This window comes from Lissotriton vulgaris, chromosome 5, assembly GCF_964263255.1.
Source record: "Lissotriton vulgaris chromosome 5, aLisVul1.2, whole genome shotgun sequence".
NCBI lineage: Eukaryota > Metazoa > Chordata > Amphibia > Caudata > Salamandridae > Lissotriton > Lissotriton vulgaris.
Window position 1 is genome coordinate 1,646,704,713 of NC_141693.1, and position 27,623 is coordinate 1,646,732,335.

General features: G+C 48.8%; 1 protein-coding gene across 1 annotated transcript in view; it reads right to left on the reverse strand.

Annotated features, from left to right (window-relative positions):
- The window catches only part of SMARCD2 (SWI/SNF related BAF chromatin remodeling complex subunit D2), an 805,600-nt gene that overhangs the window by 638,037 nt on the left and 139,940 nt on the right, over positions 1 to 27,623 (reverse strand). Inside the window, exon 2 of the mRNA XM_086923795.1 lies at positions 2,647 to 2,834. Within this exon, the coding sequence (XP_086779921.1) occupies positions 2,647 to 2,834 (188 nt within the window). The remainder of the gene's footprint in view (positions 1 to 2,646; positions 2,835 to 27,623) is intronic.

The window sequence follows — 27,623 nt, forward strand, 5'->3', positions numbered from 1 at the left end:
CACTCACCTTGTGGCTTCTCTAAATGAGCAAACTTGTACTGTTGGATTTGTAACGGCCATGCTCGGTCGTGTGAGAAGCCTGCCGCGCTGCGGACCTGCAATGATGCCACACGGTGTCATTGCTGTAGGGAGGTGAGTGCCCCAAGACAGCTGATAAGATCATCAGGCGTCCGAGCAAGATACAATACCCAACCCACATCGGCTTCATTTCGTTTTAATTTTCTGCTGTGAATACGGACTCACTTGAGAAAAACATCGTGGCACTACAAGACCTAAGAGGCTGTGAATACAGCCACCCCCACCAAAGCAGGTTCTTTGAAATCCAGTGCACGAGGGAAAACCGGCATTTCCAAACAGAACGCCATTGAGAAAGGGTTGCTTATCCCGAAACCGGTCTGGCGCAAATAACTTTGATGGTTTGTTTTCCTGTGTTCGCCTGCATGCAGCTGCCTTTCAAATAAATGAGGAAATGCTTCACTCACCTTGTGGCTTCTCTAAATGAGCAAACTTGTACTGTTGGATTTGTAACGGCCATGCTCGGTCGTGTGAGAAGCCTGCCGCGCTGCGGACCTGCAATGATGCCACACGGTGTCATTGCTGTAGGGAGGTGAGTGCCCCAAGACAGCTGATAAGATCATCAGGCGTCCGAGCAAGATACAATACCCAACCCACATGGGCTTCATTTCGTTTTAATTTTCTGCTGTGAATACGGACTCACTTGAGAAAAACATCGTGGCACTACAAGACCTAAGAGGCTGTGAATACAGCCACGCCCACCAAAGCAGGTTCTTTGAAATCCAGTGCACGAGGGAAAACCGGCATTTACAAACAGAACGCCATTGAGAAAGGGTTGCTTATCCCGAAACCGGTCTGGCGCAAATAACTTTGATGGTTTGTTTTCCTGTGTTCGCCTGCATGCAGCTGCCTTTCAAATAAATGAGAAAATGCTTCACTCACCTTGTGGCTTCTCTAAATGAGCAAACTTGTACTGTTGGATATATATATATATATATATATATATATATATATATATATATATATATATAATTGTTTATTTAGCCCCTTTTTGGCTGCCTCTATTTGGATGGACATGATGAAATGGGGTTCTTCTTATCATTGAAACCTGTTTGTCTATGCACTACACCCTGGCCAAGGGGAGGGTGTCACATGATCGCTAGAGTCATTGTCGACATTTACTGGTATGGTGGTGGTATTGGTGGTGGTTTTGGTGGTGGTGGTGGTAGTGTTGGTACTGGTGGTGGTGGTATTGGTGGTGACAGTATTGGCTGTGGTATTGGTGGTGGTTTGGTGGTGGTGGTATTCGCTGTGGTATTGATATTGGTGGTAGTGGTGGGGGTATAGGTGGTGGTATTGGTGGTGGTGGTGGCGTTGTTGGTGGTATTGTTGGTGGTATTGGTGGTGTTATTGGTGGTGGTGTTATTGGTGGTGGTGGTGTTAATAAAACAGACTTTTGAAAACAACTCGTCAGGTGGCTTGGTGCAGATGAAATGTAGCACAGATGTGCTGTTGTCAGCATCCACCCATTAGCACAGGATTATGTGCTAACTGGAATTCACGACTTATGCGCTAATCATTTCTAAATCCATTTTACTTGGGGGTTGAAACAGACAAAAGATAATGCCGGGTTAAAGTGATTGAAAGCAGACGCTCGTGGTTATGGGGATGGCCGTGCTGCTTAAAAAACACACAAGCGGTTTCAACTGAAGCAGCGCATGTCCGGCATAAAGTAATTAGTGCTTACAGACTAAATAACATGTCCAGTGGAAAAACCGAAGTAAAAGAGCCAGTTGCCATGGGAGGTTACAAATGAAGACAAGGCTATACTAAGGAGGGACTAACAAGCCTGTTAACGAATCCGAAGGCAGCATTTACCAAAGACAATGACACAAGCCAATGAAAAATATGGGAGGTGAGTGGACGTGGCTTTTCTCCCATACTCTACAACAGCTGTCTCGCAGAGCGAGCAGCGCATGTGCGCTGCAGCTAGGCTCGACCTAAAAAAGAATTAGGAGTTGTAGGCAGGACAAAACTATTTGAGAAAATAGTGCTCAGAGGCTGTAATTAAAGCCTATCGAGCAACAACATACGTAACAGGGGGTGTCTTAATGGGGGGTTACAAAATGAGACAAGGCGGTACTAAGGAAGGACTACTGAGCCTTTTGAGCAATGAACAGCCACTTTTGACAATGACACAAGCCAATGATATTTGAGGGCGGAGCTTTAAGTGCCTACCTCAATACAGCATGCCTAGCAGATCAGCACATGTGCTGCCCAGATACGACCTAAAAACGAGTATAATGCACTGTCTCAATCTGTCTAGTACATACCTTTTTTAAAGCATTTAGGCATCTTAACAAAGGAGGGAATACCTCCTAGAGTGCAGAATTGTTAAGAATAACTCATGGGGGAAGATATTTGTTTCACCGAAAAGTTATCACAATTATACGGCTATTTAATTACAAGCAAGCACAACTTGCATATGTTAGCTTTGTCAAATCCAACAATGGGTTCTAGCTGTGATGCACTAATGCTGAATTGCCATATTTGGATCACAGTTCTAATAATCAGTTATACATACAGGTCATTCCACATATTTGAGGAAGTAACAAAACGAGTAATCTGTACCTGCGTCGTTGGCCTGGTAGTGGCTGTTGGCCTTGTTGTGGCATTGCAAGTCGCTTTCTAAAAGGATCCATCATCATCTGCGGCATTCCGGGTCTCATGGGAGAACCAACCCCGTAGGCAGAACCAGGAGGAGGTCCAACTTGCATTCCTGGCATGGGCATGCGACCTCCTGGAGCCATTCCCAGACGCTACAGGAAATAAAACGGAATAAGAAACTGAGATTACTGGGTAAGGTTAGCAAAGTAATTGGTTAAAGTACCAAGAATAGGGTCAAAGATACATTTAAAACAAAAACAATACTTATGTACAAATCTCCCTCCTGCTCTAAGCCTAAATCGCAACATACATGTTCCTAAACACATAACAATAAATGCATTGTCTGTGACGGTTCATGCCCTAGGTAAATTATAGTCTACTCCAGATCTTGCAAATAAAAGTGCAAAACCCTTTTCTAAAATCTGGCCAAGACGAGGGAAATGGGATTAAAAAATAAACTACTGCACATGAATTCTAATGCAGTTCCAAGAGCATGATTCAAGTCCACGGTACTGAAATCATCTGTAAAGAATGTGAGAGACATGTCAAAAGTAAATAAATACGGGTGTGGCCGAATGTTTAACTTATTTACAAAAGAGAACTCTACTTACCTTAAATGCTCTTTCTCCGTTTAATAATAGCTTCAAAAACGATCACCAAAAATATTTATGAAAATCTACACATCAAAAATTTCTATGAGCATTACTACAGTTTTAAACATATTCCTGTAGACTGCTTATGCAGTGCATACACTGAAGTAGTGTGTTGGAAAAGTGAATTAAACCATTTTCCCCTTTTGCTCCACCTGGAAAGAATACAAATTACGAATTTTGAGAGTAAGGCGAATACTCTGACAATGGTTACATGTCTACCTCTGGTGATGAAAGCACCTCACTTGGACATCTTCCCGGCAAAGGCTAGTCTGGATCCTGCAAGACGCAAATTTACTGCAGCATAAAAATCTACGGAACAATCAGAGTGTTTGTTTTCCACCATTTATGGGAGTACCAGAACAACCATGAAGATAATTTCTCTTTACTCTGAGGTGTGCCCTTTGTCCAGAGCTCTCACTACTAAACATTGGAACAACCACCAGATGAAGCTGAGCTGTACCATGAAGATAACTCGACGAGGACTTAATGATTTAATTTTTCTTGTTCAAAGATTTAGTACCAGGACAATGACCAAAATTGTAAACTGGATTCTATGTCAAGACCGGAGGCTTCAGATTATGCTTTTCTCTCTTCGCTGTTTATTTCACAAAACAACATAGCAGCCAGAAAAGCAACTTATTTTCTTTGCAAAAAATATATGTCAAGCACCCAACACGGGTTAAACATATCGAACATGAGAAAAAACACATGGGATGAACCACAACTCCCATCAGTCCAAGAACCATAGTCCTTTCATAGTGTCCATGACGTTAAGGTAGGGCGTCCATCTTATGCTCCCTTCCTCTTTCTTCGCTGCTTTGCAGCCAGTTAAGTGCCTTTTTCCCTTTCTCCACTCATAATTCTGTAGTGGGATTGTTTGGGGTGGCACTGTGTGGTTATTTCTTGTGTTAAACGGGGACTCTTCATTGGGGGTTTTCACATGTGTGTTTCCTCCCACAGAGCCTCGTAAAAAATGTTTACTTTTGTCGCTGGGACGTTTTAGCCCCTGACGCGACTGTCCCCGAGGTTGCGGCTCGCATACATTGCCGCTAGAGGGCGCCGTCGCGTCTCGTTCTCCTCGGCGCGATTTCCCCCTGACGGGAGTCGCGCTGAGGAGAGCGACAGCGTCAGAGCCTTTGATTGCCGCCTCACCGTAACGCCCGATCTCAGGTTGTATTGCCCCGTTACATCTTGACGCCCCGTGTGGGGTCTGTACCAGTGGGTTACCGCTACTGACGCCTACGGGCTGTACCCTCAGCACTTGCCGTTGGTCGGCGGATTCCTGCAATTTTCTTCAAGCGCGCTTGGGAGGCGGCAGAAGGCCCGGTCTTTTCTAAGAGGGCCTGCGCGCCATCAGAGGGGTGCTGCCTCTTACTTTCTGGGTTCCTAGATTCGAAAAGCTTTGCTAGCCTTGGGTTAGCCCATACCTGCTTGTACCTGGAACCAGTTCCGAAATCCTCCCCCTAACCTCGACCTTAACAATGGCAGAGGGCTTCTACGTGGAGGAGGAGGAGACCCACCAGTATCTGGGGGACGATGAATTTTACGAGGCTGTTGACCAATCCATTTATAGGGGTGTTCAAGAAATTGTGGGCCCGATGGAGGATAGACTCTCGGCCCGTATAGTTGAGGGGTGTGCAAAGTTGGCCCCGATTCCCCTTGCGGCCCTCGGGGCTTCCCCCTCCTCTGCTGAGGGTAGACCCCCCGCACCTAAAAGAGCGTGTAAGGACGGTGGTTCGGGGGCCTCACAGGGCGTGGATAAGGACGCCTTTGAACGCCTCCGAGACACGTTCCTTGCTAAGGCGACCGGACCTGAACCCTCTGGGTCGCTCCCAACCCCGGGTCCCTCAGCGTCGGCAGCGACAGACCCTTCCTCACCGGGAGGGCTCTCCCCAGTGGACACGGACGATGATGATGGCGATTCGGTGCGCTCGTGGCGTCCGTCCGGATCAGCGACTGAGTTACCCCACGACGCTTCAGGGATGCTTGATTCGGACGATATAATTCATCCGAGGTCGGCGGCCTGGGCGCCGGGCGACAAAGTCGCGAAGTTCGTGGCGGGTCGTCTACGTAAGCCGCTGGAGAAAGAGGCACGGGCTTGCCTAAGGGGAGAGTGTCCGCGGCCTACACTAGAGGGCAAAGTGGCCTGGACGCCAGAGTTAGACGGAAAAATGGCCACCTTTATGGCCAAGTTCGTCAAGGACCCCCGTAAGGGCATTGATCGCTCGTGGCGTTCATGCCAAGATAAATTACTAGACACCATAGGCCCCTTAACCAAGATTCTCGATATGGCAGAGTAAGCCAAGGTCTCAGGTTCGCCATTTCCCCAGAGGTCCTATCCAATTGGGCGCAGAGAGCTGTGATCTTTTTGGGGAATGCTAATTGCGCCCATTCAACTGAGCGTAGATGCTCCTTGCTGATCAAGTTAGATCCCAAATTAGGGGATTTGGCCTCCTCGGAGGCAGGAGCGGTGGCACCGGGCGGTCTCTTTGGAGACCCTTTCATAAAAGAATTAGGGAAGTTAGTCTCCACCTTCTCGTCCCTGGATAAGGCCCAATCCACCATTAAGAGGGTGTTTAGCCAGCATTTTTCCAGGGGGGCCGGTCGTGGTAGGGGCCTCACGACCGGCCGTGGCGGTAAGAACCAGCAGAACAAAGGACAACGCTCCGGCAGAGGCCAATACAATTCCTCCGCCAATTCCAACAATTTTTACCCTTCCAGAGGACAACGTTTCAGAGGAGGCCGCGGCAACTACAGGAGTGACGCAGGAAGCGGCAATTCCCACGGTGAGTGTAATCCCGGCGGACAATGTCCGAATAGGGGGGAGGCTAGCTTGTTTTCCAGACGCTTGGTCAGCGCTCACGAACGATGCATGGGTTCTTCAAACCGTGCGCGGTTTCCATATAGACTTTTACGACCGGCCATGCCAATTAAGGGATCCACGTCCAATTCTTTTTTCCCGGGAGGATGCCCGGTTGATCGACGAGGAGGTCTCGTCGCTGTGCGGAAAAGGGGCCATCTGTCGATCGACAAGGCATCCTGCAGGTTTCCTCAGCAATATTTTCCTAGTGGAAAAGACGGACGGGGGAAAGAGACCGGTGATAAATCTCCGGGAGTTCAACGGTTGGTTGGTCTACAACCACTTCAAGATGGAAGGCATCTTTTGAGGGACATACTCCTGACCAACGACTGGATGGTCCGTCTGAACCTCAAAGATGCTTACTTGGTGGTCCCAATCCACCCGCCGCAGAGGCGATTCCTTCCATTCCTCTGGCGGGAGCAGGTCTACGAGTTCACAGCCCTTCCTTTCGGGCTCTCCTCGGCCCCATGGTGTTTCACCAAGCTGTTGCGCCCAGTGGTGGAGGTCCTTTGGAGTCAGGGCATTTGGATGATTGTCTACCTAGACGACATCCTCCTAATGGCGCAATGCCCCAACAAATTGACCCTTCAGCTCAACCAGACGATAACCTTGCTGCAAGACCTAGGGTTCATTGTCAATCAGGACAAGTCTGTTTTGACTCCTTCCCAGCAGATGGTGTTTTTGGGGTTCCAAGTAGACTCAGTACGGGCCTCTGAGTCTCCCGACGCGGAAGATGGCCAAGATAAAACACGAGCTCCGACAGACAATCGGCAAATCACACACTTCCCTATGTCAGAGCGCCAGGATAGTGGGCCTTCTCTCGTCCTCCATCCAAGCGATCTTCCCGGGTCCGTTGCATTATCGGGCCCTTCAACGCCTAAAAGCGCATCACCTCAGGCGAGGCCTGTCCTACAATCAGTTGGTTCCACTATCCGACGAGGTGAAGGAGGAGATGTCCTGGTGGCTCACCCATATGGAGGCCTGGAACGGTCGAGCTATTTTCAGATCGTTGCCGGACTTAGTCATAGAATCAGACGCCAGCAGATCGGGCTGGGGCGCCCGTTGCGGCGAATTCTCCACAGGCGGAGGCTGGTCATCCGAGGAGCAGCAACTCCATATCAATTGCCTGGAGCTCCTCGCAGGCTCCTTTGCAGTTCGTTGTTGGACCAAAGACACGGCGACGTTGTGCGTCCTTCTGAGAATGGACAACATTTCGGCGGTCCGCTATGTCAACCATCTGGGAGGCTCTCGGTCCAGAGCCTTGGCGAACCTGGCGAAGGATTTCTGGGATTACTGTCTCGCCCTCCAAGTATCAGTGACGGGGGAATATCTGCCAGGTCGAGCCAATCAAGTGGCGGATTGGCACTCGAGATACCTCAGACTCGAGCCTGTGGAAGCTGGACACTCGGGTGTTCCATTGGTTGAACACCATATGGGGCCCGTTCTCGGTGGACCTCTTTGCGTCTCGCCTCGACTTCCAGCTACCGAGGTTCTTCAGTTGGAGGCCGGGCCCCTGGCAGAGGCGACGGATGCGTTCCTCCAGGACTGGTGCCAGGGGGGGCACTATGCCTTTCCTCCTTTTTCCATGGTGATGAGATCGGCGGCCCTTCTTCGCCGCCAGCAGGCAGAGGTGGTGATGGTGACGCCGTGGTGGAGGTAACAAGTGTGGTTTCCAGTTCTTCTGGAACTTTCTTGGGATTCTCCAATCCTACTCCCCCAGCTCCCTCACCTTCTTCTCAATCCGGAAGGGATCCCACATCACCTGATAGCGCAGGGTTCTCTCCGCCTCATGGCGTGGAGACTTTCCGGAGACGCTGGTCGCACCCGGGACTTTCGGGCTCGGCTGAATCCTTCCTGTCAAAGGCATGGGCTAATAGTACCACGAAGAGATATCGGTCAGCCTGGTCCAGGTGGGTTCGTTGGTGTGTTCGACGGGACCTGGATCCCCTGGCCGCAGGCGTCGTTTAAATTTTGAACTTCCTGGCGGAACTGGCGGCGAGTGGCCTTGCATACCGGACCATCAATGCTATACGCTCAGCGATTTCGGCGGCGCACGAGCCGTTAGATGGGAACCCAGTAGGAGAACACCCTTTGGTTTGTAGGCTCCTTCGGGGAGTACGCCTTAGTCTACCCCCAGAACCGAGATACTTCATGCTTTGGGATGTTAATGTGGTTCTGAATCTCTTTCTGTCGTGGCAACAGAACAGATATCTTTCTTTGAAAGAACTTTCAGCGAAACTAGCCATGCTCTTGTGCCTGATATCTTGTCGCAGAGTATCTGACGTCCGAGCTTTGGACATCTCAGCGAGCGTGTTTTCCCCGGATGGGGTTACCTTTACGGTGGGTCGTCGTACAAAGTCCGTGACGAGATCTATATCTTATCCGGCCTTTGCGGACGTCCCCAATCTTTGTGTTGTTCAGTGTCTGAAAGCGTATGAAGATGCGACATTGGAACTTACTCCTCCGGGGGAACGGCAATTCCTGATTGCTTTGCGTAAACCGCATAAAGTGGTGTCTTCTCCCACCATAGCCCGCTGGGTGCGGTGGGTGCTGCAGGAAGCAGGTATTGATACCAAACAGTTTAGAGCACATTCGGCCACAGGGGCCATGGCATCGAAGGCTTTCTCCTTGGGAGCGCGTTTGGAGGACCTAATGCGTGCTGCGGATTGGTCCTCAGACTCCACGTTCAAACGGTTTTACTTTAAACCAGTGGTGGATATTGCGAGTCTGGTGGTCAGTCAACTTTAAACAAGCATAATCTGAAGCCTCCGGTCCTGACATAGAATCGAAATTTGCCTAGCATAGTAACGGTAAGTTTCAATTATATTAAGGACACGGAGGCGAGGATTATCCCACCCTATTTTCCTACGGAATTTCCCTCTCCGTATTGGTGTAAGTAAGCAATTTTGTTGAATTGTGATGGTTTGTCTGTACCTTTGCCTATGCATTGTCTGAGTTGATTACCATCCGGTGGACTTTACACCGCTGAAGCTGTGGTTGTTTTTTTTACTACTAGGTAACGAGGCGAAACAGGACCGAGGTTGAGAAAGCGTGTCTCGCGCGAAGAAAGAGGAAGGGAGCATAAGATGGACGCCCTACCTTAACGTCATGGACACTATGAAAGGACTATGGTTCTTGGACTGATGGGAGATGTGGTTCATCCCATGTGTTTTTTCTCATGTTCGATATGTTTAACCCGTGTTGGGTGCTTGACATATATTTTTTGCAAAGAAAATATGTTGCTTTTCTGGCTTCTATGTGGTTTTGTGAAATAAACAATGAAGAGAGAAAAGCATAATCCTCGCCTCCGTGTCCTTAATAGAATTGAAACTTACCGTTACTATGCTAGGCAAATTTCGATTCATAGTTTCATTGGAAGCTAATGATGATTATATACATTATCACACCTCTTAAGTTTTAACATAGCAAAAGCTTCAAAATTCTTAAAATATTGCAGATGAGATTAGATAAACTGTATACTCTGCTGACATAACCCTTACTAGAAATCAACTGTATGTTTTTAATTAAAATTGAAGGAGGGAATATGATATGACCCTGCGCCCAGCCAGGCTTTACTCTGACATGCCTAAGGAGCTAAAGCACCAGAGGTTTGCTATTATGGAGAAGGGGTGGTATATATGTGACTGCCCAACTCAATCAAATCTAGCACTGATGAGGTTTTGAGTGACCAGATGGGCTTGACTAATCCTAAACAATCACTTTATCATTAAATAAAAAATGAAAGTTACATTTATGGGGATGTGTGAGCCATAAATAAGCTACTTGTATGATTCTGAGGTCTCACAATTACATTAGCCTAAAAAGTAATTACATTTAGGAATCCCTTTCAATAGTGTACTGCCATTACATGCCAAGCGAGGTTAGTCTTTTTTCATCATACCCTCAATTCACAGAAGCAAACTCACAAGAAAATTGCAGAAACGGGCCAAAGGTGGTTTTGGATTGCATGTGTTCCTTTTAAGAGAGGACTTGGCTTGGTAGTTTATGCTGGACTTTTCATTCTGGAGCAGAACTAAAGCTGATGATTTGAAAATAGCTGGGTCTAATCTGCAGTTGCTGAAAAACAATGGGTTGGAATGCGTCCCTGAGTGATTGAGAGTGGTTTACAAGCACAGCTCCCATCAACTGTTGTGTTTATGATGTAACACCCTAAGTGGCCAAGGGTATGCTCACTGTGCCACTGGAACCATGCTAAACCCGACTGAAGAACAAAACCGTTCATGGGTTGCTTGTGTTCTGTTTTAGAGAGGGCCTGGCATGCCAGTTTGCGTTGGGCTGTTCCTATTGGAGCAGAACAAGGCTGATTTGGATATTATAGTGTCTAATCTGAGATGGGCAGGAATGCTACCCCGAGAGACTATCAGTGGTTAGACTATTTCCAAGCATGCCCACAATTCCCTTTTGTGTGTTAAAAGAAAGCTGCTGACTAGCAGCTTGAAGAACTTGAGCCACAATGCAGTGCCTGAAGTGTGGACGTTAGGAGATCGTGTGCATTTGGCATGTAGCAGTTTGATTCAATCCTATATAGCTATTCAGTGGCTATGCACAGTGACACTTCTTAATCCAAAAGGGTTCTAGTTATTAAATAGAAAGAGAATACACCAGGGGGTCACAAACCCTTGAAATGCCACCTGGCTAACTTGGAGTTTAACATTTTGAAACCCTTAGCGGTGGTGTACCAGTTATCTAGTGTTCCTTCATGAGACTTTAGGTACATATTCTAAATAGCAAACTGCAGAATAAAGCAGTCTGAATGAGAAGTCCTCTTTGTAAGGAACATACCTGTCAGAACTGTAGATATCTGATTAACTGTCTGCCTACAAGTACACTGTGTGACTCAGCCTGATATTGACGCCAAGCCTGACTACTATTATGCAGATGAGTAGAATATTTTCATCAGAATCTCCATGATGTTTGGCACGTGCCTCATCTAAGCTTGTGCATGGCTAGATAGTAGTAGTACTAGGTATAGTGTCACTAACTAATCCATTGGGATAAAGATACTGAGTGCTGAAGGTTGGGCTAAAGAGGACAGGCCTGGACAGTTTTAGCGATCAGAACCTGAAGCTCTCAATAGTTCCATGCTGATCTACCAGCTTGTATTGTTACAATGTTTCCTTGCCCTTCTCAATGTATGCTGATCCAATTGACAATCCAAGAAAGTAATGGCTAAAGGACGACAGTAGTGGCCACCCTCATGCACAACATTAATTTAACAAGCATTTACAATGCAATAGGTCTTGCAGCAATAAAGTTTGACTTATTGGCATTGTGTATGACAATGCTTTGCATAACTTTTTTAGCAAACTTTGAATTGGTGAGCAGTGAGAGTGTGTGCAAGAGTATGCTGTTGCTCACAGCTGTTATTCACATAGCTCTGATGATGCACCTCACGCACGGGGCTGATGCAGTTATTATTCACACAGCTCTGATGATGCACCTCAGGCACGGGCTCACAGCTGTTATTAATCACACAAATCTGATGATGCACCTCACGCACGGAGCTGACCCAGTTATTATTCACACAGCTCTGATGAAGCACCTCAGGCACGGGCTCACAGCAGTTATTATTCACACAGCTCTAATGATGCACCTCAGGCACAGGCTCACAGCTGTTATTATTCACACAGCTCTGATGATGCACCTCAGCACGGGGCTGACGCAGTTATTCACACAGCTCTGATGATGCACCTCAGCAGTGGGCTGACGCAGTTATTATTCACACAGCTCTGATGATGCACCTCAGGGGCTGCCGCCAGTTATTTTTCACAGCTCCCTCTCGCAGCGAGCCCGGGAGGCACGGCAGACAAAGCGATCGTTTTCACTTTCGCGATTGCTTGAAAAACAAGATGTGCGCGTGCAAACGACAACCAGCATGGGGGGCGTGTTTTAGCCCGGCTCACGTAGCCCCGTAGTAATCCTACACAATCCTGCTGTAAATCCTAAATCCCCAATATCCTACCTGTCGTCCCAGTCACCACATACCCTGGGCTGCAATCTGCGACCTCCGGAGCTGCAGTGGACCGCGGAGCCCCAGCCACCCAACATCGGAGTGTTGCGCGCGGCCCAACCTGCGACTGCCGTTGTGAGCTGGTGCCAGAGTGTGGCATGGACCCGGAGTTGTGCGGGTGCCCGGACCCCAGCCCTGACCTGGCGATGACCGCTAACTCTGCTTAGCGAAGAGAGTGCCCCAGGTCCGTGCCTCCGTGGTTTTCATGGTTGCTGCCGGGGCCGCAGCTGAGCGCGGAAGCATTGTCCACCGCGACAATTGTATGCAGGAGCTGTTGGGCACCGATGAGCCGCTCGCGGCCTGTGAGCCGCGCTAGACATCGAGCGGCCGGCGGTGACATTTTGACCTCTCTCTGCTACAGAGAGTAGAACACAATTTGGAGAACTGGTGAGGCAGGTGAGGTGGGGGGGGGCCCAGAGCGAGAGAGCCATCAGGGCACGTGACGGCTAGAGCATGGGAGGCCTTTTTGGTTGGTGCTCACATTTCTAGGCGGCGGTGGGGGGAGCTCGGTGCGCTCGTGTGTGTGTGTGCACGTGTGCGTGTATGTGTGCGCGCGTGTGTGTATGTGTGCGGGGGGGAGTCTCTGTATGTGTGCGTGCATGTATGGGCGCTCGTGTGTGTGTCTGTGTGTGTTTGCGTTTCCCAGGAGACAGGAGATGGCCACAGCGAGCGAGCGCGCGTGGCCCGCTCCGATCGCCTTCTTCGCGTGGCCAGCTCCTGTCTCCTGCAAAGCTGTGTAGCTGACTAGAGGTCAGTGACACAGCGCGCGGTTAACGCCACAGACCTAAAAAAGAGAGCCTTCTCAGCTGAATTAATATAAGTTTCAGTGGAGTCCAGTTGCTGTAAACAGACAGAACTATATATGTTGATGACTACCATTTTTACCATTGAATGGCTACCCTGTGGGAAGTTCAATACTGTGTCCACTCCTGGCCCGTGTCTCAACCCGCTCCCGCCTCCCAGCGGACCCTCCCTCCCACAGACAGAGAAGGCTCGTCCCTGTCATCCTAACGCTGTGACCACCTGGGCTTGCCCCGAAGCGGTCGCTCCCCCCACGCTCCCTCACTTGCTGCCTTCGTGATCGCGTGCCTCCTTGCTGCCTGCTACCTTGCTGCCTGGATTCGTGATCGCGCATATCTCATAGCGCCTGGTATCGTTGCCTGCTCACAGCTAATTAGTACATATTTGCGCAGCATTGCCGAGTCAGATTTAACATAGCCTGCTTACTTAAAAATTTGTAATTGTACCTGCTCATTTGGATTGTGCACTTTAACGCTGCATTGCTGTGATTGAATTGACATAGCCTGCAATTAATATTCATTGCTTGCCCTTCGACTGTGCCCTGATTCTCTTTCGGTTTAGCAGCCATTTTGTTGTTGTGTCCACTCCTGGCCCGTGTCTCCTCCCCGCTCCCGCATCCCAGCTGACCCTCCCTCCCACAGACAGACAAGGCTCGTCCCTGCCATCCTAACGCTGTGACCACATGGGCTTGCCCCAAAGCGGTCGCTCCCCCCACGCTCCCTCACTTGCTGCCTTCGTGATCGCGTGCCTCCTTGCTGCCTACTACCTTGCTGCCTGGATTCGTGATCGCGCATATCTCATAGCGCCTGGTATCGTTGCCTGCTCACAGCTAATTAGTACATATTTGCGCAGCATTGCCGAGTCAGATTTAACATAGCCTGCTTACTTGAAAATTTGTAATTGTACCTGCTCATTTGGATTGTGCACTTTAGCGCTGCATTGCTGTGATTGAATTGACATAGCCTGCTATTAATATTCATTGCTTGCCCTTCGACTGTGCCCCGTTTCTCTTTTGGTTTAGCAGCCATTTTGTTGTTGTGTCCACTCCTGGCCCGTGTCTCCTCCCCGCTCCCGCCTCCCAGCTGACCCTCCCTCGCCCCCGCCCCCCCCCCCATATGACAGATGCTCTTGCGTGCAGCGTTCGCGCGCAGCAATCGCGCCCAATGCGCGCCGAAGGTGCGCCAAAGGTAAGCCCGTCTACGCCCGTCCGCGCCTGGACCGCGCCCAGTGCCAGACCCCCTGGTCCCCGCGTTACCCTGTCCACTCGCCTCTCGTATGACGCCGCAAGACTCCTCGCCCTTAACCCCACACACACACCACAATGCTACGTAGCTGCCCCGGGACGTACCCACGGCCCCTTCGCCCGTCGCTCCTGCAAATTCACCAGCGATAAGACCCATACCACATCCACTAATCCCAAACACAACTCCGACTCCAACCACCTGAAGTGCATCCTGCTGAACACCCGCTCGGTCCACAGACACGCCACTGAACTCTGGGATCTACTCGACACTACATCACCGGACGTCGCCTTCCTTACTGAAACATGGATGAACGCATCATCAACACCCGACATAGCCATTGCCATCCCTGACAATTACAAGATCATCCGGAAAGACCGCACCGTCCAAACAGGAGGAGGCATCGCCATCGTCCATAAGAACACCATCAAAATCACGACCAGCTCCGACGATAACCTTACAACCGCCGAACACCTCCACTTCCAGATCCACACCGACCCCAGAACCACACTTAGAGGCACCCTCATCTACAGACCACCAGGAACCCATAAACAATTCAGCGAAAACATCACTGACTTCATCAGTCCTCATGCCCTCGCCTCCGAGAACTACATTCTACTAGGAGACCTCAACTTCCACCTGGAAAAGAAAAACAACAGCAACTCCACCACCCTTCTGGACAACCTAACCAATCTCGGCCTCAAACAACTTGTTAACAACCCCACCCATATAGCCGGACATACGCTCGACCCAATCTTCACCTCCAGCAAACACATCTCCTTCGATCACACCACAACTCTCCACTGGACGGGCCACTGTTGTGTTCACTTCAGCTACAAAACAACCTCGACCCATAACCCCCCACAACCTATCCCCCGGAGAAAATGGAACAAAATCACCACCGACCAACTCCTCACATCACTCAACCAGAACCCACCCGCCCTCTCATCGGACCCAAACCAAGCTGCCATCAAATTCAAACAATGGATCACTCACAGCGCTGACGAATTTGCACCCTTGAAAAACCATCACACCAAACAAAACAACAAAAAGGCCCCTTGGTTCAACGATGACCTCAAGAAATCCAAAAAGCTATGCCGTACTCTCGAGAAAACATGGAGAAAAAACCCAACCACCGACAACATGACCACCTTCAAGTCAGCCACCCGCAAACACCACCAGCTGATTCGATCCACCAAGAAATCAGCATTCAAGAATCGACTCGACAACAATGCCCATAACAGCAAGGAACTATTCAACATCGTCAAGGAATTCACCAACCCCACCGCAGCCTCAAACGACATCACTCCCTCACAAGACCTCTGCAACTCATTATCCTCCTTCTTCTACAACAAAATTGCCGACTTACATAACAGCTTCGAAAACAATTCCAACAAACAATCCTCTCCACCGCCCTCAGAACCTAAACCGCCCCCCAACCACCTTAACGCCTGGAACCCAATCACCACTGAAGACACCACCCGCCTAATGAATTCCATCCACTCTGGCTCGCCAACCGACCCATGTCCCCACCACATCTACAACAAAGCAGACTCCATCATCGCACCCCATCTCCGTGACATCATCAACTGCTCCTTCAACTCTGCTACCTTCCCAGAAAGTTGGAAACATGCCGAAGTCAGCGCCCTCCTGAAGAAACCCACAGCAGACCCCTCTGAACTTAAAAACTACCACCCTATATCCCTCCTCCCATTCCCGGCCAAAGTCACTGAAAAAGCCGCCAATAGCCAACTCGCCACCTTCCTGGAATCTAACAACTCCCTCGATCCATCACAATCCGGCTTTCGAGCCAAACACAGCACCGAAACCGCCCTCATCGCAGCAACAGACGACATCCGAACACTACTGGACAAGGGAGAAACAGTGGCCCTCATTCTACTCGATCTCTCCGACGCCTTCGACACTGTCTGTCACAGCACCCTCATACAACGCCTCAGCAACATTGGCATAAAAGGTAAAGCCTTGGACTGGATCATCTCGTTCCTCGCCGGAAGAACCCAGAGAGTGCGCCTCCCCCCATTCAAATCAGAGGCCACCGAAGTCATCTGCGTGTACCACAAGGATCATCACTTAGTCCCACCCTCTTCAACGTATACATGAGTCCACTCGCCTCCATCGCGCGCCAACACAACCTCAACATCATCTCCTACGCTGACGACACCCAGCTGATCCTTTCCCTCACCAAAGACCCTAACACCGCCAAAACCAATCGTCACGAAGACATGAAAGAAGTAGCCATATGGATGAAAAACAGCCTCCTAAAACTTAACTCAGACAAAACGGAAGTGCTCATCCTAGGATCATCCCCCTCTGCTTGGGACGACTCATGGTGGCCTTCGGACCTGGGCTCCGCACCCATACCCACAGACCACGCTCGCAACCTAGGCTTCATCCTAGTCTCCTCCCTCTCGATGACCAGACAAGTCAACGCCGTCTCATCCTCCTGCTTCAACGTACTTCGCATGCTCAAAATAATCTTCCATTGGATCCCCACCGAGACAAGAAAGACTGTCACCCACGCTCTGGTTACGAGTCGACTAGACTACGGAAACACCCTCTACGCCGGAATTACAGCCAAACTACTGAAAAAACTCCAACGCATCCAAAATGCATCGGCGAGACTAATTTTGGACATCCCTCGCCAATATCACATTAGCGGCCACCTGAAAGACCTCCACTGGCTTCCCGTCAACAAGAGAATAACATTCTGTCTCCTCACCCACGCACACAAGGCCCTCTACAAACTAGGACCCGAATGCCTCAACACTCGACTATCCTTCTATACACCCAACCGCCAACTAAGATCCTCCAATCAAGGCCTCGCCGCAGTCCCGCGTATCCAAAGATCCACCATGGGAGGTAGATCCTTTTCCTACTTAGCGGCCAAGTCCTAGAACTCACTCCCCACTCACCTCCGCCTCACACAGAACCACATCTCCTTCAGAAAAGAACTTAAAACCTGGCTATTCGATAAAAATTGAACCCCATCCCCAAGCGCCTTGAGACCCTTTAGGTGAGTAGCGCGCTATACAAATCCTTGAACTTGAACTTGAATGACTGGTGAGGGTTGATCTACTGCTTATTTATGTACATATTCTGCTAAGTTTAGCGGGGTCGGGAGACAAGGGCAGGCCTAACGCAATTTTTCTGACCAGTAAAATTGTGTCTGGTGTTCCCAAACCAGAATGCAAAAACAGTAAATCATTCATGATCATGCGCAGCGAGAATTCCATACAGAATTTTGACATGCCTCACCTTGTAATGAAAGCCTTAGAGTACTCTGTTTCACTGTAGCTAGGTTGTAGTTATAAGAGTCAAATACATACATACAAACCATTACATGATCTGTTGGTGTGCAAAACTGGAATGAGATTTTAACCGGGGTGGTTTCCTTCCTGAAAGGCCACACCCAGTTGGTCAGTCTGGCCCCCTTCACCTCGGATACTGTCAACCTCATCTACAAAGATCAAGAAGGATTCTCACTCTGTTCAATGCCTACATTACCCCACCCGCCAACATCATCCATGCACACAGAATCAACATCATATCCTATGCCTATGATACCCAGCTCATATTCTCGCTCTCCTAGAAGATGCCAAACATCTGGACCAATTTCTCTGCCTGCAGGACCAAAGTCACAAGATGGATGAAAACCAACTGCCACAAGCTCAATACAGACAAAACGGAAGTACTAACCTTCGGCAAAGACGCCTCACTGTAGAACTCCATCTGGTGGCCTGCCTAAATTGGACCCAGACCTCTCCCAGCAACCCATACAAAGAACTTCAGAATAGCTACAGAAAAGAAATCCAGCAAGACCAGCCAAGTGAATGCAATCTTGGTCTCCTGCTTCCAAATCACATGCTCAAGAAGATCTTCAAATGACTCCCTCTTCAAAATTTGCAGAATAGTTACCCAATCCCTCATCACCCGCAAGCTGGACTTTGGCAATACACTCAGGACTGGAATAAATGCTTAAATGACCAGGTGAGTCCAGACTATACATAACTCAGCCACCAGGCTCACCCTCAAACTCAGGCCCCACACTCACATCACCCCGCACATCAAAAAGCTCCACTGCCACCCAGTACACAAATTAGCATTCTTCAAACTCCTCATGCAAACATACAAAGTCTTACACAACATTGGCCCCACATACTGTAGTATATGCTTTACATGCTTTACAATCTAGTCTTTTAAGAATTTCCCTCTGTTTGCATTCTATGTCTTTGTTTGAATGCAAGTGTTCTCTTACAAAGCAGTTGTTTCTCCGACCTGCTTGGAAGAGTCCGCTCCCAACCTGCTTTGTACATGAATAAAGGATTCAAGACTTACCTGCCGCATGATTAATACGTCTTACTCGTAATTGCTTTGGATGAGAGAGGACAGCGGCTACACAGACGGAAGGTGTGCCTCTTCATTTCCTGTTCTTCAAGCTGTGTTAAGGCAAGCCACTTTAGGAGGGGGCAAAGATATCTCTGCGATGATGTACTCTGCACAGCGGTTGCAGTGAGTGACGTCATAGTCTTCGTCAGCATTATCCAGTTACCCAGCGTGTAAGTTATCTCCAGGCAACGGAGACTCCATTCTTTGGGCAGCAGTCTGGTGAGTAGACGCCGCCGTGCTGATGTATTTCGCCGTTGCGTGTGCTACCTGTTCCTTAGCAATGCGAATTGTCAATACTCATCCTCAACACGTAGCGTCAAAACGCACTACGTCTATGTGTCAACGTTGTCGGCCATTTTATGCTGCCGATTTCGCACAGCATAGCAACATATTCACGGAGGCTATCATTTCATGCTTCCAATATCGTGTAGCATAGCAAGGAGTTCACCGTGGCTGCCCCGGTCTGTTACATTAGCGCTGAAGCTTTTCAGACATTTTCAAGGTGATTTAAACACCAGTTGTATATACTACTGCATCTTGTCTTCTTTTGGACACTCATTTCATCCTTTTCAAGGTACTTTCAACTATTTCATGTTATTTGGTTATGGTCGCAACATTGCCTTACATGCTCATTCCTATTACATGTTGAAAGTCTTCTCAGAATAATTATTTATTCTGGAACATATTTGTAGTTTGTTGTACAATTTTCAACACTTGCTATACTATGGCTTCTGCACAAATCTCACTTGTACTACCACCAAATTTCTTAGCACAACCTGGTCCTCCTAGCATTCCATGGAAGGATAGGATTCTCATGTTTGAGAATTACTTGGATGCTCTGGACGGACAAGACTTCTCTGACAAAAGGAAGAAAGCGCTTTTACTAAGCACATTAGGCAAAGAAGGCCAACAAGTTTTTCGATACCTTCCTCAAGCTTTACAAGACAACAGTCAAGTCATACCCGATGAGTATAAAGAGGTGATTTGGAGGTTGGAAGCCAGGTATACTAAAGAGGAAAATCTCGTAATTAACAGGTATAAATTCTACACACAACATCAAAAACAATCTATTGATTCATTCATTTCTAAACTTAGGGAACTGCCCATCAAATGTACATTTGGTGTAATGACCGATGAACTAATAAGAGATCAACTTATTGTTCAAGTTAACAATAAGAAAATTCAGAAGAGACTTTGGGCAGCGAAGAACCCCAACTTGAACACAGCCATTGATTTAGCAAAAGTTGTTGAACAATCTGAAGGGTGCATGAAAGAGCTTGAAAAGAGAAACCTCAGCCATGACATTAATGAGGTTTCTGTTTACGATCTTCTAGACAACGACCATGTTGATGATGACTTATGCGCCATAGCTGCAATTAAAAACAAAGGGAAATTGCTCAGGAAATCTTTCACTCCTAAGACTGCTGGCAGTAAAACGTGTAATAAGTGTGGGAGTGGTGCACACACCTCAGACTCAAAATATTGTTTTGCTGCCAAGCAAGATCGTTTGAAGTGCGGTTGTGTAGGTAATTATGCCAGGGTTTGTAGAAGCAAATTTTGTTCTACAGTAGCTTGTGTACAAGGAGTTGAAAAGGTAGATGACCTTGATGGGGACAACATTTTGGTGGTTGATTCTGGGGATTTCCCTATTGATGATGACAGAAGGAAGAATAGGCCTAAGTCTATGTTTTCTATTGATGGACACGATGTGTGTTTGAATGTTGATACTGGGACAAAATTAACCCTAATTCCTAAATGTCTATTCAAAGAAAAGTGGGATGACAAACAACTTTTCCCAAAAGACATTTCCGCAGGTGGTTCTCAAGGCGAATCAATTGATATCTTGGGATACTTTGATGCACACATCATTTTTTCCTAGTCCGGCCATCCTTTGGTGGGTGCACCAATATGATTTACGGATTATAGTCAATCCAAAAGCACCCATGCAAGTTGTGGTCATTCATGATGAAAGTTTGGAATGTATTCTTAAGGTGGCAGACAATGTCTTTAAGAATGAGCTTGATCAGCTCAAAGGCTATGCACATTGCAATTTCCTTAAAAAAAGATGCAGTAACTGTACAAAATAAGGTCAGACGTGTGCCCATTGTTTTGAAGGAGGAGGTCAAGAATCTCCTCAAGGAAATGCTTGATGCTGTAGTCATCGAGCCAGTGGAAGCTTCTCCCTGGATTTCTCCCGTAGTGATTACTAAGAAGGCTGCCGGAAAAATCAGACTCTGTGTGGATTTGAGGTTGTTGAACCAATGTGTTGTAGCTGACACGTTTTCCCTTCCAAACAACACTGAGTTAGTATCTACCCTTAAGGATCCTAAAGTATTTTCAAAACTTGACCTCAAAAGTGCCTATCATCAGATTAATCTACACAAGGACTCAAAACATCTTACAGCATTTATCATCCCAAAAGGTACATTCCAATTTACAAGATTGCCTTCAGGGTTAAATTCAGCTGCTAGCATTTTTCAACGTATGGGCACTGATTTTTTTTGTTTAAACTTTTTTTATTGAGTTTAGCAAAAGACAAGTACATTTTATTTCCTGTAAGCGCCCACAAGAGTACATCAAGGGCAGATTGTAATGCCCGACTTTTAGGAATGCGATAACATTGTACGTGTGAGTCCTTTGGTGCGACACGTGTCCATGAGTGCTGTAGGGGAGTAGGGTCTGCTTCCTATGGTTACCCCCACTTTTTGCTGTGATTCTCTGGTTATTCGACTTTAGTGTGGCTGTGGACCAGCTAATCAGGCCCACAGCCCAGCTGTTCTCTCTCTAAATTGATACCATGTACTTTAGGTACATACCAGATTGGTTACTGGGTCACCCTTGTGAGCACCTGTATAGTGTACCCTAGGTACCCAGGGCATAGGGGCAGCCTAGGCCTACCAGGGGCTGCAGCATGCATTGACCACCCCCTTTTGTACCGCTTTTGGTCGCCATAAGTATGGCAGGGTATGCTCAGACGTGAGTCCCTTGCTCACTTTGCCACTGGATTCAAGCAAGCCGAGCTGAAGACGACTGGAATGCCAGAAACCGGTCCTCCGAAGCTTGTTTCCGGTCCAGGGAAGACATGGCTTGGCAGTTCGGGCTGGACTGTTCCCATGAGGCACAGGGTCAGACTGATTTGCATATAGCCATGTTTGAACTGGGGTGGCAGAGTGGGCTAAAGAACGGTGATGGATTAAACCCAAATCTTTTGCCTGGGTGTGAGTATTTGATTGATTCAGATGGTCTGTCCATCACCACCCCCTTTTGTACCACCCTGTTCAAACAGGCACCAACAGTAACTTTGCCGGTCTGCATTTTCGAGGCTCCCACCGGATCCCGAAGAAGCTGCGACACAGCACACAGACTTCCAGACATCTCTGACCCCGACCTTCGCTCACAGCAAAGCTGAGACCCGTAGCGGACACGAGAGACGTGGGACTAGAACTCCTGGACATCCTGCATTTTGCAAGCTGCACCTACTTCCAGAGGTATCGAGAAGTTGTGCATTGGGGTGCTTGAAGCCCCAGACCCGAGCACCATTTGCACCACAGCTCAGAGGACCCCCACTCCACGAGTGTCCCGTGGGCCCCCCTTTTGCATTTCAGCTCAACGTGTCTTCGCTGTTCCTTGCCCGTTGGCTAGTGAGGCCCCCGAAGACTTTTCTTTGAATCCAACTTGCTTTCCTGGTTGCTCCAGGCTTGCTCCAACTTCCCTACAAAGGAGAAGTTCCTCAGACCTTGCTGGTCTGCACCGAGGCCAATCTCGACATCCTGCGTGGGTTGCGTTTGCCACGGCTTGTTGGGTCCAGTCTGGATACCCACACCGCAGTCAACTAGATCCTTTGTGGGACAGCTCGAATCCAGCTCCTGGTCGTCGTCGACGCCTCCTCGTCCTCGTAGCTGAAGAGACAAGCTTCACCTTTTCTTCTGAAATCACCTGACATTGGCTGGCAGCTTTCCATCGCCATCCTGGTCACTGTCAAGTTACCCAGACTCTGTCCCTTATGCTTTCAGGTTTTTCAGGTTCTACAGATCTTCGATCCACCCTTGGATCCATCCTTGGATCCACCCGGACACTTTTCCCCTGGTCGCCTGCAGCACTTCTTTGCAGAACTCCATTGAAATCAACGACAAAACCAGACACCAAAAGAGACCTATGCACCCGGCTTCCGTGGGTGTGGTAACACGAGTACTCTGGTAGTCTCGAGGGTATTGGCCCTCCTAGTGTCTAAGTCCAAAATGTTTCCATCGTAGTTTAATTAGGAGTGTCCTTTAATTGTAAATTTGTAACTTGTTCGTTTCCCATAAAAAGTCAATGGTAACCCGCAGCTGTGTTTAGTCACTGCACGCGGCTCCCGTGGGCCTCCTACATCCTAACCTATGGTCGCTTAGAGTAGCCCGAGTGATTCCACAGGCCCCAGGTCTGCTTTCTAATTCTCACGTGGTTCTTATACCACTATTTTAGTATATGGTTTGTGAGGCCCCCTAGGGAAAAACGTATACTGTGCAACTTATCGTATGCCAATTAAGTAACTTGTATTGTACTTTTACCTCTGACCTCAAAGAGTGCAGAGCGGTTGTGTTTAGAATAAATACATATATATTTAATATATACCTTGTGTGGTGTGTTTTCATTTGGTACTCAAGGGATTATAATTGGTAAAACAACACGCTTAATTCGCTCTCTGAAGTCTTAGCCTGAAGACTGCTCGTCAATGCTACCCCTAGGATAGCTTTCTATAAGGTTGACTTTACAACCACCATCAATAAGGGTCGATTAGACTGGTGCAAGGTGCCCACTAGAACTAGTGGAAATCATATGCCAGGCTAACTTCTCAAAGTGCTCTCTTCGGCGCGCATCTCTTAAATTGTGTCATTCGTGAGTACCAACATTCACAACAAGAACTCCCCCTCTCCCTAAACCCCACCCCCACCCCAACCAGTGTGCCGTGTTCTGTGTCAGTACAAAACATGGTTTGTAGGAGGCTAATGATGACTGCGCCCCAGACTCGGCTGCAGACTGATGTGCCTCGGTGAGGTGTAACAGGCAAAGGTATTTCAGGCATGTTATTCCATTAAATTCCTGCGATAGGAGAGATCGGATCAGCGGCCAGATTGTATGGAAAGAGGCCGTGGGCTGTGTGAGTGTGGCTTGGATGCGCTCCATACCCAGCCTGTACCAAAGTTTATGTAGCCAACCAGTGTGTGTGGGCGGTGCATTTGTGCCCCAGAGATAGGATATGATGAGAAGCCGCCTGCATTGCTAGGCCGATCTGCCTCCCTCTAGGGGATTTCAGCAGGAATGTGAACATGTTCGGGAGCCCCAATAGTGTATATGCGGGCAATTGTGGAATTTCGGTGTCAAAATAGGCGTCTATGTCGTTAAGGACTGACGTCCAATAAGCTGTAACCTCCCTGCAGTCCCAGAGAAGATGTGTCAAGGTGCCTTCCTCGCCACACCCTCTCCAACAAGTCGGGCTCTGTGCAGTCTGACCAGGGTCAGGTACCAGTAAGTCGCCAATTTCACCGCCTTCTCTCTACCTGCTATGTTCCTGGCTATGTGGGGGGCTCTGTAGTATATAGAGTGCCATTCCCGGGTCGTCGCCTTAGTTCCGCCTCCCAGCGTCGCTGGCCGGCGGAGCGGTGAGTCTCGGGAGGTGGGAGATCATCTTACAGAGGTCAGTGATTATTTTGCGATCCGAGTCTTTGGTAATGAGCTGTTTTTCAAAAGTTGTCAGTTTCCTGGCTACTAGGGGGATAATGTCAGGGTGTGATAACCAGTGACGGATTTGAAAGTATTGGAAACATTGTGGGGCAGTGATGATATAGAGCTGCGGTAGTGCGGTGAACGGTATAAATCCCTCTAAGTCAAAGAGATGACCCCCAGATCTGCAAGTGGACCCGCGTCATTGTGGGAACGTATGAGTATCCACCCCTGGGGCAAAATCAGGATTGTCAAACCAAGGCGTGAGCGGTGATGGGAAGGTTGTGAGCTCTCTTTTAGTTGCCACTGAGTCCCATACGCGTAGCACCGTGCGGGTTATGGGCGATTTCTGAATATATCTAAGCCTCTGCATGCTGTGGAGAAAGGGTATTTTCCAGAGCGAGGTCTGTGCCATTGCCCGGTCTTGAAAGAGCCATCTCTTTTCAGACTCAGGCCTGTACCATTCCACCAGGTACCTCAATTGTGCCGCCTGAAAGAACTGCTGTAAATTAGGGATCCCCAGGCCACCCCTCATCTGGCCCCTGAAAGGACAAGCGCATGCGCATCCGCGGCCTCTTCCCCGCCCAAATAAAGTGTTGTATCGCCTTCTGAAGGGTCTTGGTGGTGCCTGTAGGGGGCATTACTGGGATAGTCTGAAAAATGTATAATAGCCTGGGAAGTGCAGACATCTTTACAGCGGCAATGCGCCCCAGTAGGGGTAGTGGTTGTTTACGCCACCCTCTGAGGTCCTCTTGAAGTTGCGAGGTGGCCCTAGAGTAATTCAGAGTGACCGTTTGCTGGGTGGACTGGGTGAGGACGATTTCCAAGTATGGGAGCTGCGTTGGAACCAGTAATCCCCCGCTGTACCAGGTGGGCTCATGTGCGGTATGGGAGTTGCTGCCGAGCAGGAGAATCATCGACTTCCCTTTGTTCATCTTAAGGCCCGACACACCGCCGAAAGCCTCTGCTTCATCTAAGAAGGCTGGCACTGATCGCGCAGGGTCGTCCAGCGCTTCCAAGATGTCTTCGCCATAGAGGCTGATTGAATGCAGCTCTCCTCCAAAGGTGGTGCAGCGGATATTCGGGTTGTCCCTCACCCTCTGCGCGAGTGGTTCTACATAGAGCGCAAAGAGGAGGGGCAAGAACAGGCACCCTTGTCTAGTGCCCCGCTGGATTTCAAATGGTTTTCAGCCCAACCCATTAATGCAGATCCGTGCCGGAGGTCGATGATAACAGCTAGCAACCCATGCTCTAAAGCTTTCCACAATGCCAAAGTGCACCAGAATCTTTTCGAGAAAGCCCCAATCCACCCTGTCAAACGCTTTCTCAGCGTCTATCGACAGGAGAACGGAGTCTGACTGCGCGAAGTAGGTTTTAGAGATTATGTGGAGAACACGCTTAGTGTTGTCGCTACATTCTCTAACTGGGATAAAACCCGATTGATCCGGTTCTATAATACCCGGTAGGCGTGGTCCAAGTCTGGAGGTGAGAATCCCCGTAAGAAGTTTGAGGTCGACATTGAGTAAAGAAATCGGCCAGTAGGCCGCGCAGTAAGCGGCATCTTTGCCTAGTTTGGGCAACACTATAATGTCCGCTTCAAGCATATCAGGAGGAATGGAGCCTGGCCCTTGAAATTAATTAAAAAGTTTGGTTAGTAACAGGGCGATTACAGGGCAAAAAACTTTGTAAAAACCAGAGGAGAAGCTGTCTGGGCCTGGTGATTTCAGGGGCTTGAGGTGCGAAATCGCGCTGATCACCCCTCAATCCTGATTGGTGCGCTCAGTGAGGTCGCACCTTCCGCGTTGAGAGCTGTAGTGGCTGCTATACTGAGGTACGTCTCTGCTTCACTATCAGGATGAGCGTCGGCGCTGTAGAGGCATGCATACAATTCCCTAAAAGCCTCTGCAATCTGAGCCTCATAGTGTATCAACTCCGGGTGAGCGTTGTGTAGGGTCGCAATTTTGGAGCAGTGGACAATGGCTCGAAGCGCGCTTGCCAGGAGGCGCCCCATTTTATCCCCACCCACATAGTACATGTGACGCAGCCTAAGTGATGCGCACTCTGCCCTGTCCACATCTAGACCCGCTAGCTGAGCTCTAGCCTATTTCAGCTGCTTCCAAATTCTAGGAGCCCCTGAACAACTGTGTACCCTCTCCAGTTTGGTCACTTTGGCTATTAGCGAGTTCCGTTTGCCCTTACGTTCACTTTGGCTATTAGCGAGTCCCCTTTGTCCTTACGTTCTTTGATTTCCGCAGCGGAGATTGCTATTAGTTCTCCTCTCAACACCGCTTTCAAAACCCCTCAAATAGCTGATGCGGGTATTATCGTTGAATTTAAGGTAGTCAGTGATGCGCTTGTGTATTTGTTGGACTATCTCCTTACGCTGCAGTAGGGCCTCCCTCAAACTCCATCTACCCGGCGGTACCTTGGTGAGGGGAACCCTTATCGTTATTTCCACCGCGTCATGATCTGAAATGGCTGCCGGGGTGATGTCTACCTCCTCTACCTTTGCCACCAGCTCTGACGATCCTAAGAAGTGGTCCAGTCTAGCATACGTGTGATTCACGTGCAAGTAGAATGTGTATTGTGAATTTCCAAGGTGCTTGGCTCACCATAAGTCCACCAATCCCATCTGAGTCAGCCAGAACCTCCCGTCCGGTGAGAGCGCGCCTGTGGCGTCGAAGCAGTGGCCGGACCTATCCGCACCCTTGTCCATAACCAACTTGATGTCCCCTCCAATGAGAAGGAAGCGAGTCGAGGAGCATAGGGTCTATGATAGGGTCTGTTTATGAAAGGGCGTACAGGGATCCCACTGTCATGGTAAAGTCACCCACCCTAATGTTGTAGGCGATGAGCCTGCCCTTGATCTCTCCCACCTTGTCCCTTATGTGCCCCTGGAAGGGTTTGGCAAAAAGGATAGCCACCCCTGCCTTTTTGTCGGTAGTGGAAGAAAAGAAATGCTGAGGGAAAACCTGTGCCAGTCTTTGGTTAGGAGGTGGGTTTCTTGAAGCAAACATATAGCGGCACCCAAATTCTCTAGATATGAGAGCACGGCCCTCCTTTTAATGGGGTTGTTAAGCCCTTTTAAATTCAGGGTGATAACCCGTAGTTTAGCCCCTGTCATATCGCCCCTTGAGTGTTGGAACGTCCTAAACTGAACCCTACCAAGTGTCTCTCCAGAGCCCCGGACCCTGTTGGCACACTGGTTCCCCCCCACAATCTACGCCACCCCGCCCCACCCCTTC